The 13,957-nt window shown below is 36.8% G+C and overlaps 1 protein-coding gene across 3 annotated transcripts in view; it reads right to left on the bottom strand.

The window, feature by feature from the left end:
* Positions 1-5,058: 5,058 nt before the first annotated feature.
* Positions 5,059-13,957, bottom strand: part of SYT14 (synaptotagmin 14) — an 83,431-nt gene continuing 74,532 nt past the window's right edge. For 2 of the 3 annotated variants that reach the window (XM_075146993.1, XM_075146991.1), the window contains exons 5-6: positions 10,514-10,703; positions 5,059-6,239 (exon numbers count right to left, since the gene is read on the bottom strand). In XM_075146993.1, coding sequence (XP_075003094.1) covers positions 5,926-6,239; positions 10,514-10,703 — 504 coding nt within the window. In that variant the 3' untranslated portion in view covers positions 5,059-5,925. Of the gene's footprint in view, positions 6,240-7,383; positions 7,441-10,513; positions 10,704-13,957 lie in introns of all 3 variants that reach the window. The other variant, XM_075146992.1, reaches the window with a different exon arrangement.

The following is a 13,957-nucleotide window of genomic DNA, read 5'->3' as shown; positions in this document are numbered from 1 at the left end:
ATGGGCAAGACTCCTGTCCTCAGACATAAGAGAAAAAAGGATGACATTAATTACATCCCTGAATGTCCATGAGGTATTCCTTCAGTAGTATGGTATTACTGCTTCTGCTTTCCTGAGTAGGGTCCTCAGAGACAGGCAGCTTTTGGAGGCTTTATACCAGCTCTACCAGTAGTTGCTTCCAAGGAAGTGAATGAAGTCTTCTTGCTATTAGGCTAGCCTTGCCCATTTTCTGGACATGGCTGTTTCCTGGTCTTCATTCCTATAGGAGCAATACTCCCCACTTTCCTGACTCCCGGCATGTTCCTCTGCATAAGGATCTTATTATACCGGCATAAGCCTGCACAGCAAAACCTGATCCAGCATGTATCAGACCAATTTATTAATTCAGTCACACCACATTACATACGAACTAAGCTTGCTAGCATTAATATAATCGTGCTGTATTCAGGCAGGCATAATATAAGCAGATACATTGCGTGCATAAGATTTCTGCATAGTCTGCAGAAAGGAAGAAACCCTGCTTGAACTCTTAAGGAGGGGCAGTGATAAATTCTTAAGGCTAAGCTAATCCATGTCACTGTAGGCCAGTTGGTACTCACCCTACTCACCCTCGGCAAATAAACATTATCTACCCTGCTTACATCTGTAAAATACGCTAGGTTAGAAGCCATGGAGTGCCCACACAGACCTGTGCTGCTTTGAATGTATAGACTCCCACAGTTCATGTGACACGGTTCCTCTGAGTAGGGCTCTCTGAGGGCCCCAAGGCTCCAAGAGTGGAATCTGAGTCACTGTCGCTGCCACTGTATGAAGCCATCTCTTTATTTTAATGCTCTCGCTCTCAGATGACATCTCTTCATTAGGCGTTGATTCACTGACAAGCAAATGCTCCTGTGACTTTCCCCTCAAAAACTACCATCAGAACAAAGTAGTCTGAAATCCAGCTGTGATGCACTACAAAATCTGGCAGTTGAGTTAAATAGACCAAAATACAGAACATTCTTGATGGCTTGTTCTAACAATAAACTTTGCTGAATGTTCCAGTTAAAATGAGCAAGATGTTTAGGGATTGCTGTAACATCTTAATATTAAGTTTTAAAAATATTTCAGAAGCTGAGGAAAAGAAGAAACAAAAATAAGAGATAATCATTAAATAACAGGTTTGTGACAGTATCTGGGTATTTGCTTTTTTACTCCCATTCATAATTGAAATCCCATTTGATTGTGTTGCAAGTGCCATGCTGTATCACTGCTCTAACCTACTGATCCTATTGCACTTCACACTTTCAGGGTCAGGTCTACTCTCCTGTTGACGCCCATGGGCTCCTCTCATTAACATTAACGGCAAGTAGGCATGCACATCAGCGGGAGAATTAAATGAATGTTTAGCTGCTTCTGAGAATTCAGCTTCAGGAGGAAGTCAGTCTGCCTTACAAGTGACAAGCCATAATTTTAAAGACTGCTTTAAACAGGACAGCTTTTTTTCCTCCAGAAAAGTATGATGAATAAGTAAAGGGCTCAATACAACTCTCAGTTAAATGAAAGGGCATTCTGCTGTTAGTTTCAAGTTGGAACAGCTCAGGCCAAAAGGCTTCCCCTCAAACCTCATTCTCTGATTTTACCGCACACTTTTTATTAGAACTTGTATGTATAAGAGCGATCTGTATTCAATTCCTACATTAAAATGTCTCCTTTAAAGAAAAAAAGTTTTCTTCTTCTGTTTCACTATATTAAAACCCATGGTTTGCATTTCAGAAATCTTAGGGAGTTGGTCAGGTCACAGAAATTTTGCACCAGTACCTATTGTAAGAGGTGCAGAGTGCCCTTGACTGCTAAGGTCCAGTGACTGCCAGACAACTTCTCAGGTGCTGGGGAGTTTGCAGGAGCAAGGCATTAAGGAGAAAAGAGAATAAATCAGTAACACAAACACAAATTTTAGACAACCAAAAAAATTGCTCCAAAGGTGTGAAAAATGGGAAGGTACTGATGCTGGCACTGCATCTGCCATCAGGAATGGCTGCAAAAATTTACGGGGGAAAATATCTCCTACGGTAAATGCCATAAAATCTGTTTTCAGCTCAAGTATTCTCTTAATTGATAAAAAATATTCAGCTCCAGTAAGAGCACACACATTCATTCCAAGGGCTCACCATATTTCAAAATCTAATTATTAATGAGGTTAGAGGATTTTAATTGGATTTAGAAATTATGTCGTATTTCTCCAGTAGCAGAACTTGCACCTTGCCTACCTTCTGCCTTTGCAGTCAGACCTCGCAGTGTGGTTACAACACGGATGTCTTAAGTCCTGAGCACGAGGCAGCACCACAGGGACCAAGCTTTGAATCTTACCATTACTATCCTCCTTCCCTGTGCTGCATGGCTGAACAGAAGCATGGCTCTGCTGACTCCTTGCCTCCACATATGTGGGAGACAGCGATGTCCTGCAGACGCTGTACAACCTCTCATCCTTCTGCGCAGTGATTTCATGCTTGCCTGTACTGCCTTTCACAATCTTGCCCTTACCACAGAAAGGAACTAATCAACTTTTTCATATTTATAATACCTTAAGAAGACCTAGGTGAAATGTTCTAAACGTTAAACCAAATAGATCATATGCAGAAAGGATGCAATATTTTCAAGAATAGAATCTGTAAGAACGTCACTGTTCTATAATTATTTAAGGCTACACTTGACAGGAAACAGATTCAGTTCAAGAATTGCAATCTCTACATGGTATGTTGGCACACAGAAAAGTAATTAATTTGATAAACTCTTCCAAGTACTTCCTGTACTTTTGAAGAAAGGTAAACAACAAAAAGCTATGAAAAAAAAGCACAGACAACTCTGAGGAAAACACAAATGCCTCCGATTTGTTTCTGATACTTCGTTCTTTAGAAATTCTGTTCCATGCTTAAGACCTAACCGAATGCATAAAAACACATGTATGTATAAGCCCTTATGCAGGGTTTAAAAAACCCCAGTATCTAAAGGCAGATTTCAAATACAAAAGTATAGGTTTGCATAAAGCAATAAGAAAAACAAAATTACAAACAAATCGTAAGAATGGGATCTAGGAAGAAAAAACAACATGACAGCTATTGATACTATAACTAATTCATAAAAATCCCAGGGTGAATCCAATTATTGGTGTGACTGGTTTTGCATGGCAAATCCGTATTCTACTGCCTCAAAATTAAACATTAATTTCCATTCTTCATACATTCAGTTCCCAGCCTTTGTACAGCCAAGTAAGCCAACACTCCTTCTGTGAAGCACAGACTGGACCTGGATACCTTGGGAAAAAGTCACATGATCTAGAAAGAGGTTCCTCTTCCCAAATGTGCTCAACACAGACTACTATAAATCTCTTGCTGTTTCCAAATTAAGATATCAGTGTTTTAGAAATCTGAATGGTTAGATGTAAAACTGAAGCAATGCAACCTACAAACAGAAACCCAAGTCATGACACAGTTTAGTTTAGTTTGGTTCTGTAAGAGGTTATTTGCTGCACCTTCCAAACTGACTTACTAATTTGTTCAATGGTGATGTTAAGTATATTCTCCACTGGAATTAATTTGCTCAGTTCTTGCTGTTAAATACTGTACATTATTTTAAAGCAAAACCTGTACAAAGAGACAACCACCAAGAGACAACTTTCAGCTTTAGGAACGAGCACCCAAATATCCACAAACAGAATGAGTAAAACCACTTCCACATCCACTGAAAAATTGCTTTTGAACAGCTTCTAAATCAGTGTTTCTATTATATGGAAAGCTGAAAGGATTGGGAAAATTTGAGCATTTTCCTTATGCATGTAAAATTCATGTTGATTTTTTATTAAATTCTACACTCAACATTACATTTCACAAACTGAGCAACAAAAAGGACTGAAAGAGGCAACTTGTATTGTATTACTGCAAGACCATTCCTGTTTAAAGAAAGTTTTTGCATTATTTGTATTTAGTAAATAAAGCTTCTGTAAATGAAGCAGCAGCGCAGTATCAAGAAAAAAAAAAGCCTGTAATAATGTTTTAATCTTTAAATCAATAAAAACCGAAAGCCTGGCTCTGCAAATAAACCCCTCAAAAGGCACCAAATAAACCAAGAAGTGGAATTACAATATCCTTTAAAAAAGACTTAATGAAATTGTTAAGTAGTGTGAGAATTTGAGAACCATGTGAAATATCTTTATTACAGCATACTCACTGTCTCCAATCTCACTGTACTTGACTGTCTGTATACCCTAAAGCCAGGATTGTTCAAAGGTATTATAAAGAAATTCATGAGAAAAACATTTGTCCTAATGAGAACGCTCTAGGCTACCACTAATTCTCTCAACAAAATCCAAAACTTCACTCTTCTACCCTCCAAGTGCTACAACAGTCAGTGAGGTCCCATATTAGTAACACATCACCATAACTCATAAGAAAAAAAATCACTTGCTTTCCATACAGCAACAATTAAAAATAAATGAAACTTATAATTACAGGCAAAAAGAATATTTGAATTGGGAAGCTTTTAAAAAATATGCTTACTCAATAATCCACTATTTCAGTAATATGAATTCAGCAGTCAGTAAATTAGTGTGATTCCAGTTAAAATATTTGGGACAAATAGGAATCTCAGAAGCACTGGTATTTTCCTAATTTTGGTGGAAGCCATGAGTGTTTACCTGATGGCAAACTTTCTTGTGATACTGCGGCTTCTCAATTGTGTCATTAGTAAGCTGTTTCCCAACTTGAACATAAGCAAAGCAAACTTGTATTTTGGTGTGAACATTCATTCAATTGCTGGCAAATCACTAGAAAAATAACTTACTGATGTTCTCTTCTCCAAGAAGAAAGGTAAAAACTCCTGGTCTGCTCTCTACTTCCAACAAACAGCATATGGTAATCCCTAAAACAGCTCAGAAGAGACTCAGACGGATACCCATTTCAACCAAAGCCATAGTATATTTCTCATTCATTCAGAGTAGTTCAACTGCTGCTGCTTCCTTCACAGTCTTTCACCCTAACTTCCAGCTGCTGTCATTTTAAAGAAATCCATATCAATTTGTTTAACGAAAATATATTTTAGTAAAGTCGTGCTCTATGAGCTTCCTACATTGGAATACATGAATACAGGAAGTGCTTTCAACAGAAAGTTACATAGTTTTACAGTACAACCTGTCTAAGGAGATTTGGAAGGGACCAAACTAATGATCTGGTCCCTTTGGATTAGGCAGAAGTACAGGCAAGAGGGAAAAACCCAATTTATGCCATATATAGAGCTCGTTCCTGTCACAGATTGAAGAAACATTAGTTTGATGTCGAAGTTCACCTGATGCCCAAATACTAGTATTTTTCAAACCAACTGCATATCAAAAAATGAAAACTTACTTGTACTAAGCTCCTGGAATGAAACTCAGTGTAAAACAACAGTATATTCATATTTGCTATATTACTAAGTGTGCTCCACCAGTGGTTTTTTTTTCCTTTTGCTCTACACATCATTAACTTTTTCTCAAAGTGCAAATTATCGACCTTTAATCTGAATGCAGGCAGGTCAGAAACTACAGTATTAGAGCAATACAAAAAGTACACAAGGAGGAGCTTACATTAATTTGGAGAACCTTACATAAAATGTTTCTGAATTGAAAACCACAAAACAAACCCAAACAAATACAGCATCAGGTGGATGGGGGAGGGACCGCTAACATATCTGTGTACAGCAAGGCTTCTCTGACACCAAGGAAGTGTCTGACACTACATGAAGATTATATATTAAATCCCACCATTTTGCATGTTGTGCATTCTTTACGATGGAATGTTGACCTCAATTTTTGTTTTTTACTTCCACAACAGATCTGTTGATTGTGACTGGGGATGCTCATCCTCTTGAGAGACCAAACTCCCTTAAAACCATGACTGCACTTTGTACCGTCCATTACGATTCTAGTAAAGTATGCCATCTACATACTTGCTGTCCTTTAGATTCTTTCATTTCAGTCCAGTGATTGAGTTCATCTTCTCCTGAGCTGTTGAGACCTAAGGAAATCCACCCTATCATCTCTTTTCGTTTCATGCTGCGCTTATTATATACAGACAGTATGAGCGTCACATCTGAAAGCTGAAACAGTGCCACTTGGAAAACGAAGGTTTCTTTGTATACTGGATTTGGCTGTCCTCGACGGATTGAAGTTTTGCATTTGGACATCTCTTGCCCCATCGAGTTCAGCAGTGTTAACTTAACATATGTATCTACAAAATAAATCATATTTTGGAATGTCAGATGTCTTAGAACAAAAATTTGAGAATGAGATATTTACAAGACACAAGGATATGGTGTATACCAGGCTGACTGAACACAGCTTAGTTTAGACACATGAAAAGATGACAAGTAAGCAAAATATTACAAACAAATAACAAATTAACTAGCTTCAGTACTATGTAAATGGGTTAAGTTAAAGGTATACCTCATAATCCCCTTCCCATTGACCCCCCTTATTTGTTCTAAACAAAATTAAATTGCATTAACACTTAGCAAGCTCCAACTAGCCACAACACTGTAAAGCATACCACTGAATTTTCAGAGAATAAGAATAAACAAAGTAGAATGAAGGCAACTAATGAAAAGAAAAAAAAAAAAAATTGATATGCAGTGATGATATCAAAACAGCCAGAATGAAATGCTTAAGAATAATCTCTGCATGGATGTGGTTCTCACTTTGAGCTTTTCAATTTTATTTATTTCAAAAACCAAAATGTAACAAAGTGCATTCAAAGGTGGAAGTTTACACAACACAAAAAGCCTCTTAATTGCTAGATTCATGAAGGAATACAATTAATTCACCTTGAAAAAGAAATAAATTTTTGCATAATTTAATATGGTTGTTTAAAACATAGCTTGTGCAGTGCTCTTAGGAAATACACTTAAGAAGCTGATGCAAGAAAATGTGGTTAGCGCACATTGGGTGTTAGTATTTGGGTATAAACCTTTATTTTTAAAGCTCTATTTTCATTTGACTAGAAGCACCAAGCCATGCTCCTGCAGAAGGATGCACATTTCATGAAGCTATAACTGATTTTAAGAAATATAAAACTGTATAAAACAATCTGTTTTTTATTCTTTATTCCTGTCATATTCATGTTAATGAATAATATTATTAAAAGACTGGAGTTTGTGTAAAAAGAAACACATTGAATATTTTCACTTGACAGGTACACTGAAATCCCAACATCCATAATCAGAGATAAATGCAACTTTTGCATTAGAGTGTGCCACAAATAATAAAGATATACTTTTATAAACCAATATGGTAGGCAGCCATGGATAGCTTTACTGCTGGCAAGTTTTCTTTTGCATGAAAAAGACAACATCCAATTAGTTTCTACAGGAACTCACCTCGGATTATATAAACCTGTCCACCTATCAAGTGTTTTAGACAACAGAACAGTCCGTCTGACAACAGGGGGTGGAAAGCAGTAAAAGAAATAATGACCAGATGTCAATAGTTGGGTGAGAGAGGATCAAAGGTTAAAGTTTAAGAGGAAACACTATTCACTGGTGTGGAAAAACACAAAATCTTAGCAGCATAGATCAGAAAAAGGATTGAACAACAGGATTGTTGGGTAAAATTTAATGAAATGAAAATTTTGTGCAGTTTTTGTGTAATCTTTAACAAAAATTACACCGCTTACATAATGGGTTATCTTAGCACTAATAGCTACTGGGTTCTAAAGCACACTGAACATAGAAAGAATCATGCAAACGATTAGGTTATAGAAGACTGGGTAAAAATTACTGTATCCTTTTTATCAAACCTTATGCTTTTTCATGCAAACTCCAGCATATTAAGAAAAACTGCACACACTAATTATACTTCATATATTAAAAGCAATAAAATGAAAAATCACGGAACTGAAAACTAAGCTGGTTTTGCCCTTAGCTTTTATAGTTACAGATATTTGATCGTAATACCTTAGCTCTTGAGTAGCGATGGACTTGGGCACGAGAATGACTCTGATCTAATCTCTAAAAATAGCTGAGGGATGCTTACATCTGAAATTCAACTATGGGTGTCTATTTAAAATGTAAAGATCTCACTTCTTACAATCCATGTATTTATGGATTTAATGTGTGTTTGCATGCATACACACACAGGCATTTAATATGCAAAAGCTGGTACCCCATTTCAACAAAACTTTGAAGGATACTAAGAAGCATCTTTTTCTCAGACAAAATATTAACTGTTACAGAGAGAAACAAAGACATATTCTAACATTAAATGTTATTGCCTGCAGGATTTGGCCTATTTGCCTGTGCTTACTTGCTAAAGGAGTTACTATATAACATATAAATATGCAGCAGAGGAGTATATACTACCAAGAAGCAGAAATGTAGGACTCAATCCATACTTGCTGCAGAAGCATTTCACAAAAATTGCATAGGTTCACAACCCCTAGACTACAGAAAGGATCGCATGCGAGAAAGAATAATTGCTTCCCTTTCTATCATAGTTTCTCAAGACCTGAATGAAAACTGACCTGTGCATGTACTTTGCAGCACTTCTCAGGATTTTGGACGACTGATGGTCCAAACAACAAATTTGATCAGAGCATTTCATCATCAACCCTAAGGGCCTTAGTTTTTATTTTGTGGAAATGATGGCACAGAGAGAGGCTGGTAGTGTCCATGATGCAGTTGACAGGAAATGGCAGTGGTATGCACCCGGGTCCAGGAGTTTACAAGAAGGTGATACCACTGCCCCGGGAAGGGGGATGGCACAAAACAGCCCAAAGGAGAAATTTGGATTCCATAATGTTCTATGCACGGCCTTACCAGACCCAGAAAGTGCCTTAGTTTCCAGCTTTCTAGAAACAACAGAACTCCAAACCAGCATTTGCTTAAACAGAGCTGGACTATTATTATTATGAATATCAAAACTTCCCCTTGTCCTTCACAGGGGATAATAAAAGGTAACACACAAGATATTCCCTCCAAAAAGGTTAGATAGAACATGGTATTACAGGGCTATGTGCCATGTTTTATGCTGCCTTCTTGCAATCTGAAACAGATTTTTGACCCCAGTGACACATACAACTGTTAGATAGACAGCATGGGCCCACAGAGCACATTTTGGGAATGAACATACCTGTCTTCAAAACAAGTACTGAACCCCCACCTAACCTGCATATTCTAAATAGTAAGAAAAACTTGGATTTCTCTAGAGATTCCAGAAAGATAAGCATAAACCACCTACTGTTGTTTGCTTTAAGGGAACACGTGGTCCCTTCTCTCCAGGTCTTCTTTCCCATTCATTCTGTCCCCCACCCCAGTGTCCTTGGGCCTTCTTGGCTTTCCCCATCTATTTCTATGCTTTGTCTCCAAATAGGTGATTCTGGGGCAGCTACCTAGTTGCATAAAAATATTAAAGATTCTTCTTTCGCCTTCCTTCTCTGGCCATGTTAACAAAGTCTGGCTCCACCAGTGTGGAAAGTATAGAGAAAGCAAAGCAGAGTAAGGCTGAGCCAAATGTAATTAACAAATGGAATAAAACATGGGTCAAGAAAGAAAGAGGAGAGCATCCGTCTCAAATTTGGCTTACTTCCTAAACTCTGAAGACAAAGTGAGATGTTGCAAACCACTTATAAATTGTTGGCAGTCTGCTACATAATGTAGTGGTGTCAGATAATCTGCTAGTGCCATATAAATCTGGTGATTAAGAAACAGAAAGAGGAGCTAAAACCTGAGCCTCAGAGGAACAGGTAGGTATGTCTGGCTACAACTTATGTAAATCAGACGCATCATCTAAAAACCAATTAAAAATAATTTTAAAAAAAGTTCATTACTGAGCTTTCTCAAGCTATATCAAAGAATTAGAGACTGTAAAAACACTCCTTGTGTGTGACATTCCATCTGGCTCCAATTTAAAAGTATATAAAGTTCACAGATACTTCAGACAAATGTATTTTTGAACAAATGCTTTAACACCCAGTTCAAGCCCTTTCCGATGACGCACATTCCTTCTGCACAGTATATATGCCAAAGGTTTCAATTTGTTTCTCTGTTGTCTTCACTGATACTCCCAAGTTACATATATTACTACCGCACATACATAAGCACATAAGCAATTAAAGACTGCAGTATCAACCCCTCTAGGAACAGGAATAACTGTTCAGAGTGTTTATATTAATATTAGCTGGCATGTACTTTCTCTTTAAACACCAACTTTTTATTCTTGGCCTGTGATGTGAGGCATTAGTAATTTAGCAATTAATCATTATGATAAAGGTAATTTATTAGTCAGTCATCATGAAAAATTAAAACAGTCTTGTCAACTTACAATTAATATTTTGAATTTTAGATTTTTGCTATTTCCCAACTGACTAGAAATATAAAACATGAAACAGATTAGTTGATGATTGCTCTATTTCATTTTGATTGGATAAGACTAAATGATAGGATTGAAGTCCTTGCTACTGAGAGCCCCACCAGTACAGAAGCATTAGGATGAAAAAAGATTTTCACTCACTGGGTGGTCTGTTCGCTGCCAAGTTTTTGAAGTGGCTGCCTTTTATCACTTCTGCTGATAATCTTCCAGTTGTAGCGTTATAAAGGAGGCCAATGAGGATTTCTGGAGCTGAGCCATGTACCAGAGACTGACAAGAGGAGGTACTTTCACTGCAGGACACTTCTGACATGCTCATTTGAGAGTCACAACCCTATAAAACAGATAAAAAGTTCTATGTATTTTTTTTTGCAAGATGTTACTGGGACATCAATTTTTAGAACAATGCATAGAAAATTAGGGAAGCAACATGCTGACAATAACAGAAGTTCCATTCAATCACCCAATAAGAAATGTACATCCTTAATATATACTCAGTTCGCATATGTTAGAGGTAACAAAGACTAAAGCAGTCTGAAATTAAAATAAAATTATATAAATAAAAATCTTAATTTTCTGTTTCCGTTGCTTCATAATTCAGGAGAAATAATAGCAGAAGATGAAGAGCAATCTTTATGGTCCTTATTTACTTCAATTGCTAAGATAAGACCTGTAACATAATTTGTCAGCATCCTGAAGAACATGAAATCTTGGATCTTTTACTTTCCAAAAATGGAAAACACTAGTGGAATTTTGAAGATAATAAAATGCAGGAAATTCTTATTCATCCTTTGTAAAGGTTATTCTCTAGACTGAGAATTTATGAGTAGCAAAATAACAGAACACATGCAAATAGAAAAATGCACTCTGTCTAGAATAAATTAGCTTACAAGGAATTTAATTGATCCAGGGATACAGAATTGCAATAGACCATTTGTCTTGGGTGGGGATGGAAGAATGCCATCCTAAGGCTCAGCAAGTGATGCTTTAATTTCCACTCTGCAAGCTTCCAAAAAATCTGGATCTCTCGCGCATTCTCACCATGTCACATCTTTGACAGGAGCTTCTAATATTAATTTTTATCATTTTAACCCCTCATTACTGGCCTGAAAAAAAGAAAAAAATTGGACTAATGCTAGTCATACCATAGTTGTTCCTACTTTCATTTCTTGATTTCATGCACTGGCACATAGAATTGTACCACTGAAAACAAGAAACTGGACGGAATCTAGCCAATGGCAGGACAATGTACTTGGTAGCCAGGAAGAGACTTTTGAATTATCAGCACATCCCTTTATGATTCTCTCAGAAAAAACATAAATTGTATCCACAGATTTTTCAAATATGGCTTGATTCGTTTGAGAATCTGGCAGCACTCTTTCAAGGAGTCATGATGATTTTGTGAAGCTGACTCTTCTAGATTCCAAACGTCTCTATCATTTCCAGCAACAGCTGACATGGGCGCAAGATCAGTCATAAAACCTAAATAGCACAAATCTTCAACAAGATAAAAGTCAACTTTAAAAGCAAGTAACTTAATCTGACATATAAAGCCCAAATGCTTTACTGTTACAGAATCTCAAATTATAGAAGACATGATACCTACAAGAAGAAATTGTGAACCTACAATAATATCCTTCATATTGACATTTTAACTAGTTGTTCTCAATAGAACATTTCCAAGACGTCTGGCAGAAGTTTCAAGTAAAAATCCAGTTCCTCATTAATAAACATTCACCATTAGCAAGTATATTCTTATTACTAAAGAACCACCTCAACAAAATTCTCTGACTTTCATCCCCCAAGCTGCAAATTCCGAATTTTAAATCTTTGGTTACTTCTCCAAAAGTTCTTTATTCAATTCCAAGAATAAATTTCAAATGGGTTGCAAATTGTAAATTGCTGAAAATGAATTACAAGTATACATTCATTCTCTGGTTCTTGGCACTCACAAAACAGGAAACTTTTGATTCCTAACTTCAAAAGTAGGATACAAAATGGAAAGTTTAAAAGAAAGATGACTTGATTCAGCAATCACAGTACACACCGCACACTTGAAAGCCTCAGCTTGTCACAACTGCAGTTACTACTTAAGTTTTCTGGTCTTTTAAAATTGTTACACATTATCCCTATGGTGCTTATTCATCTTATTATTTTGTTGGGCCAGGAATTTAACCACAGTCAACCTGATACTGTTCAAAGCTTAGGTCTCAAATTTGATTGTGACCATGCTGCAAGTCCACAAAAAAGACGTGACACAAGGCGAGCAGCTGGGTAACACTCCCTCACAAACCATCAAAGGGCTTTGACATCTGTACTAAGAGAAGGTGACGATAGCACTTTTTCCTAATTGTGACTTATTTGTACAGTTTACTGATGTTCTAACTGGGACTCAGTCTAAATCAGTTTATGACAGAGTTAAACTGATTACAGTGGGTATCAGAATAAGGTTTAGAATGCTAGAAATAGTAAATAGTAAATAAGTGATTGAGAGGGAATGAGTCCTGAAGTACCTTGAAAGGGATGACAAGTAGCTTCTGTGAGATATAATAGAGAAGTGGGAAAACAACCGAAAAATGAAACAAGTGTGACATTACAAAGTTACATACGGATGGGCTAGAAATATTCCTTTACAATAGAATCCTGAGTGGTTGCGAGAAGGACAAGACTGCATTTGTCAAGGCCGGAGAAAAGGATCTCACCAGCTGAATAGTGGGATGAGAAGACCTAGGTGATGCTTCAGATCTGTAAATGGATGGAAATGCAACTAAGTGGCTGTACCTTAGAACTGTTGCACAGAAAGAATTGGTAGATGTAGCTTTGATGAAAATCTGGAGAAAGGGTCTAACTTAAATGTTTTGCCTCAATTTTTTCTAAACCAAAATATTTTCCCGTTTGTTTTGAGACAGGTGGCAGGTTTGAAACAAACAAAAGCAAGTTGTTTAATCCTTAGTGTATAATAAATTTACGAACTTCCTTCCTACAAAATGCTGTGGTGACAGAAGTTTAAAGGCATTAAAATAAAGCAACCAAATACACTGAAGAAACAACCTAAACAATATTTTGTTTTCCATTTCACATAAAAAAAAAAAGATTTCAACCCATTTTGTTTCATGCTGACCCAAAAGTATTTTAAAAAATACTCTGCTTTTCAATTGTGAACTGGAAAATCCTAATGTAAAAGAAAATGAGATGTTAAGAAGAAAAATGAAGCAGTGAGGTATGAAGCAGATTAGGAGACAGACTGATGTTACTGGGTAAAACCAGGGTTAAACAACATAAACCAAAGTATAACTTCAGTGTCTATGATAAGGGAGAAAACAGAGAATTTGGGGGTAAGCAAGTAAAAGACATGAGAAAAAGGGGAAGGTGAGGTTGTATTTTGTCAGTTTTCTTTCACACGAAAACAGAAAGATCCTAAGAGGAAGAGAAGAAAGAGGAATCAGGAAAGGCAAAGAGACAGCCGAGATCAACAGGACTCAGATCAACAACTGAAGAAAGACTTTTCATTGCAGGACAAAGTTAAAATCAGGATCAGTATTATTAGGTGTCTTCTCAAAAATATTTTCTCTAGCACAGTTTATTGTT

Source organism: Calonectris borealis, chromosome 3 (genome assembly GCF_964195595.1).
Source record: "Calonectris borealis chromosome 3, bCalBor7.hap1.2, whole genome shotgun sequence".
In the NCBI taxonomy this organism is placed as follows: Eukaryota; Metazoa; Chordata; class Aves; order Procellariiformes; family Procellariidae; genus Calonectris; species Calonectris borealis.
Note: the sequence above shows the minus strand (reverse complement) of the source record. Positions and strands in the feature narration are given on the sequence as shown.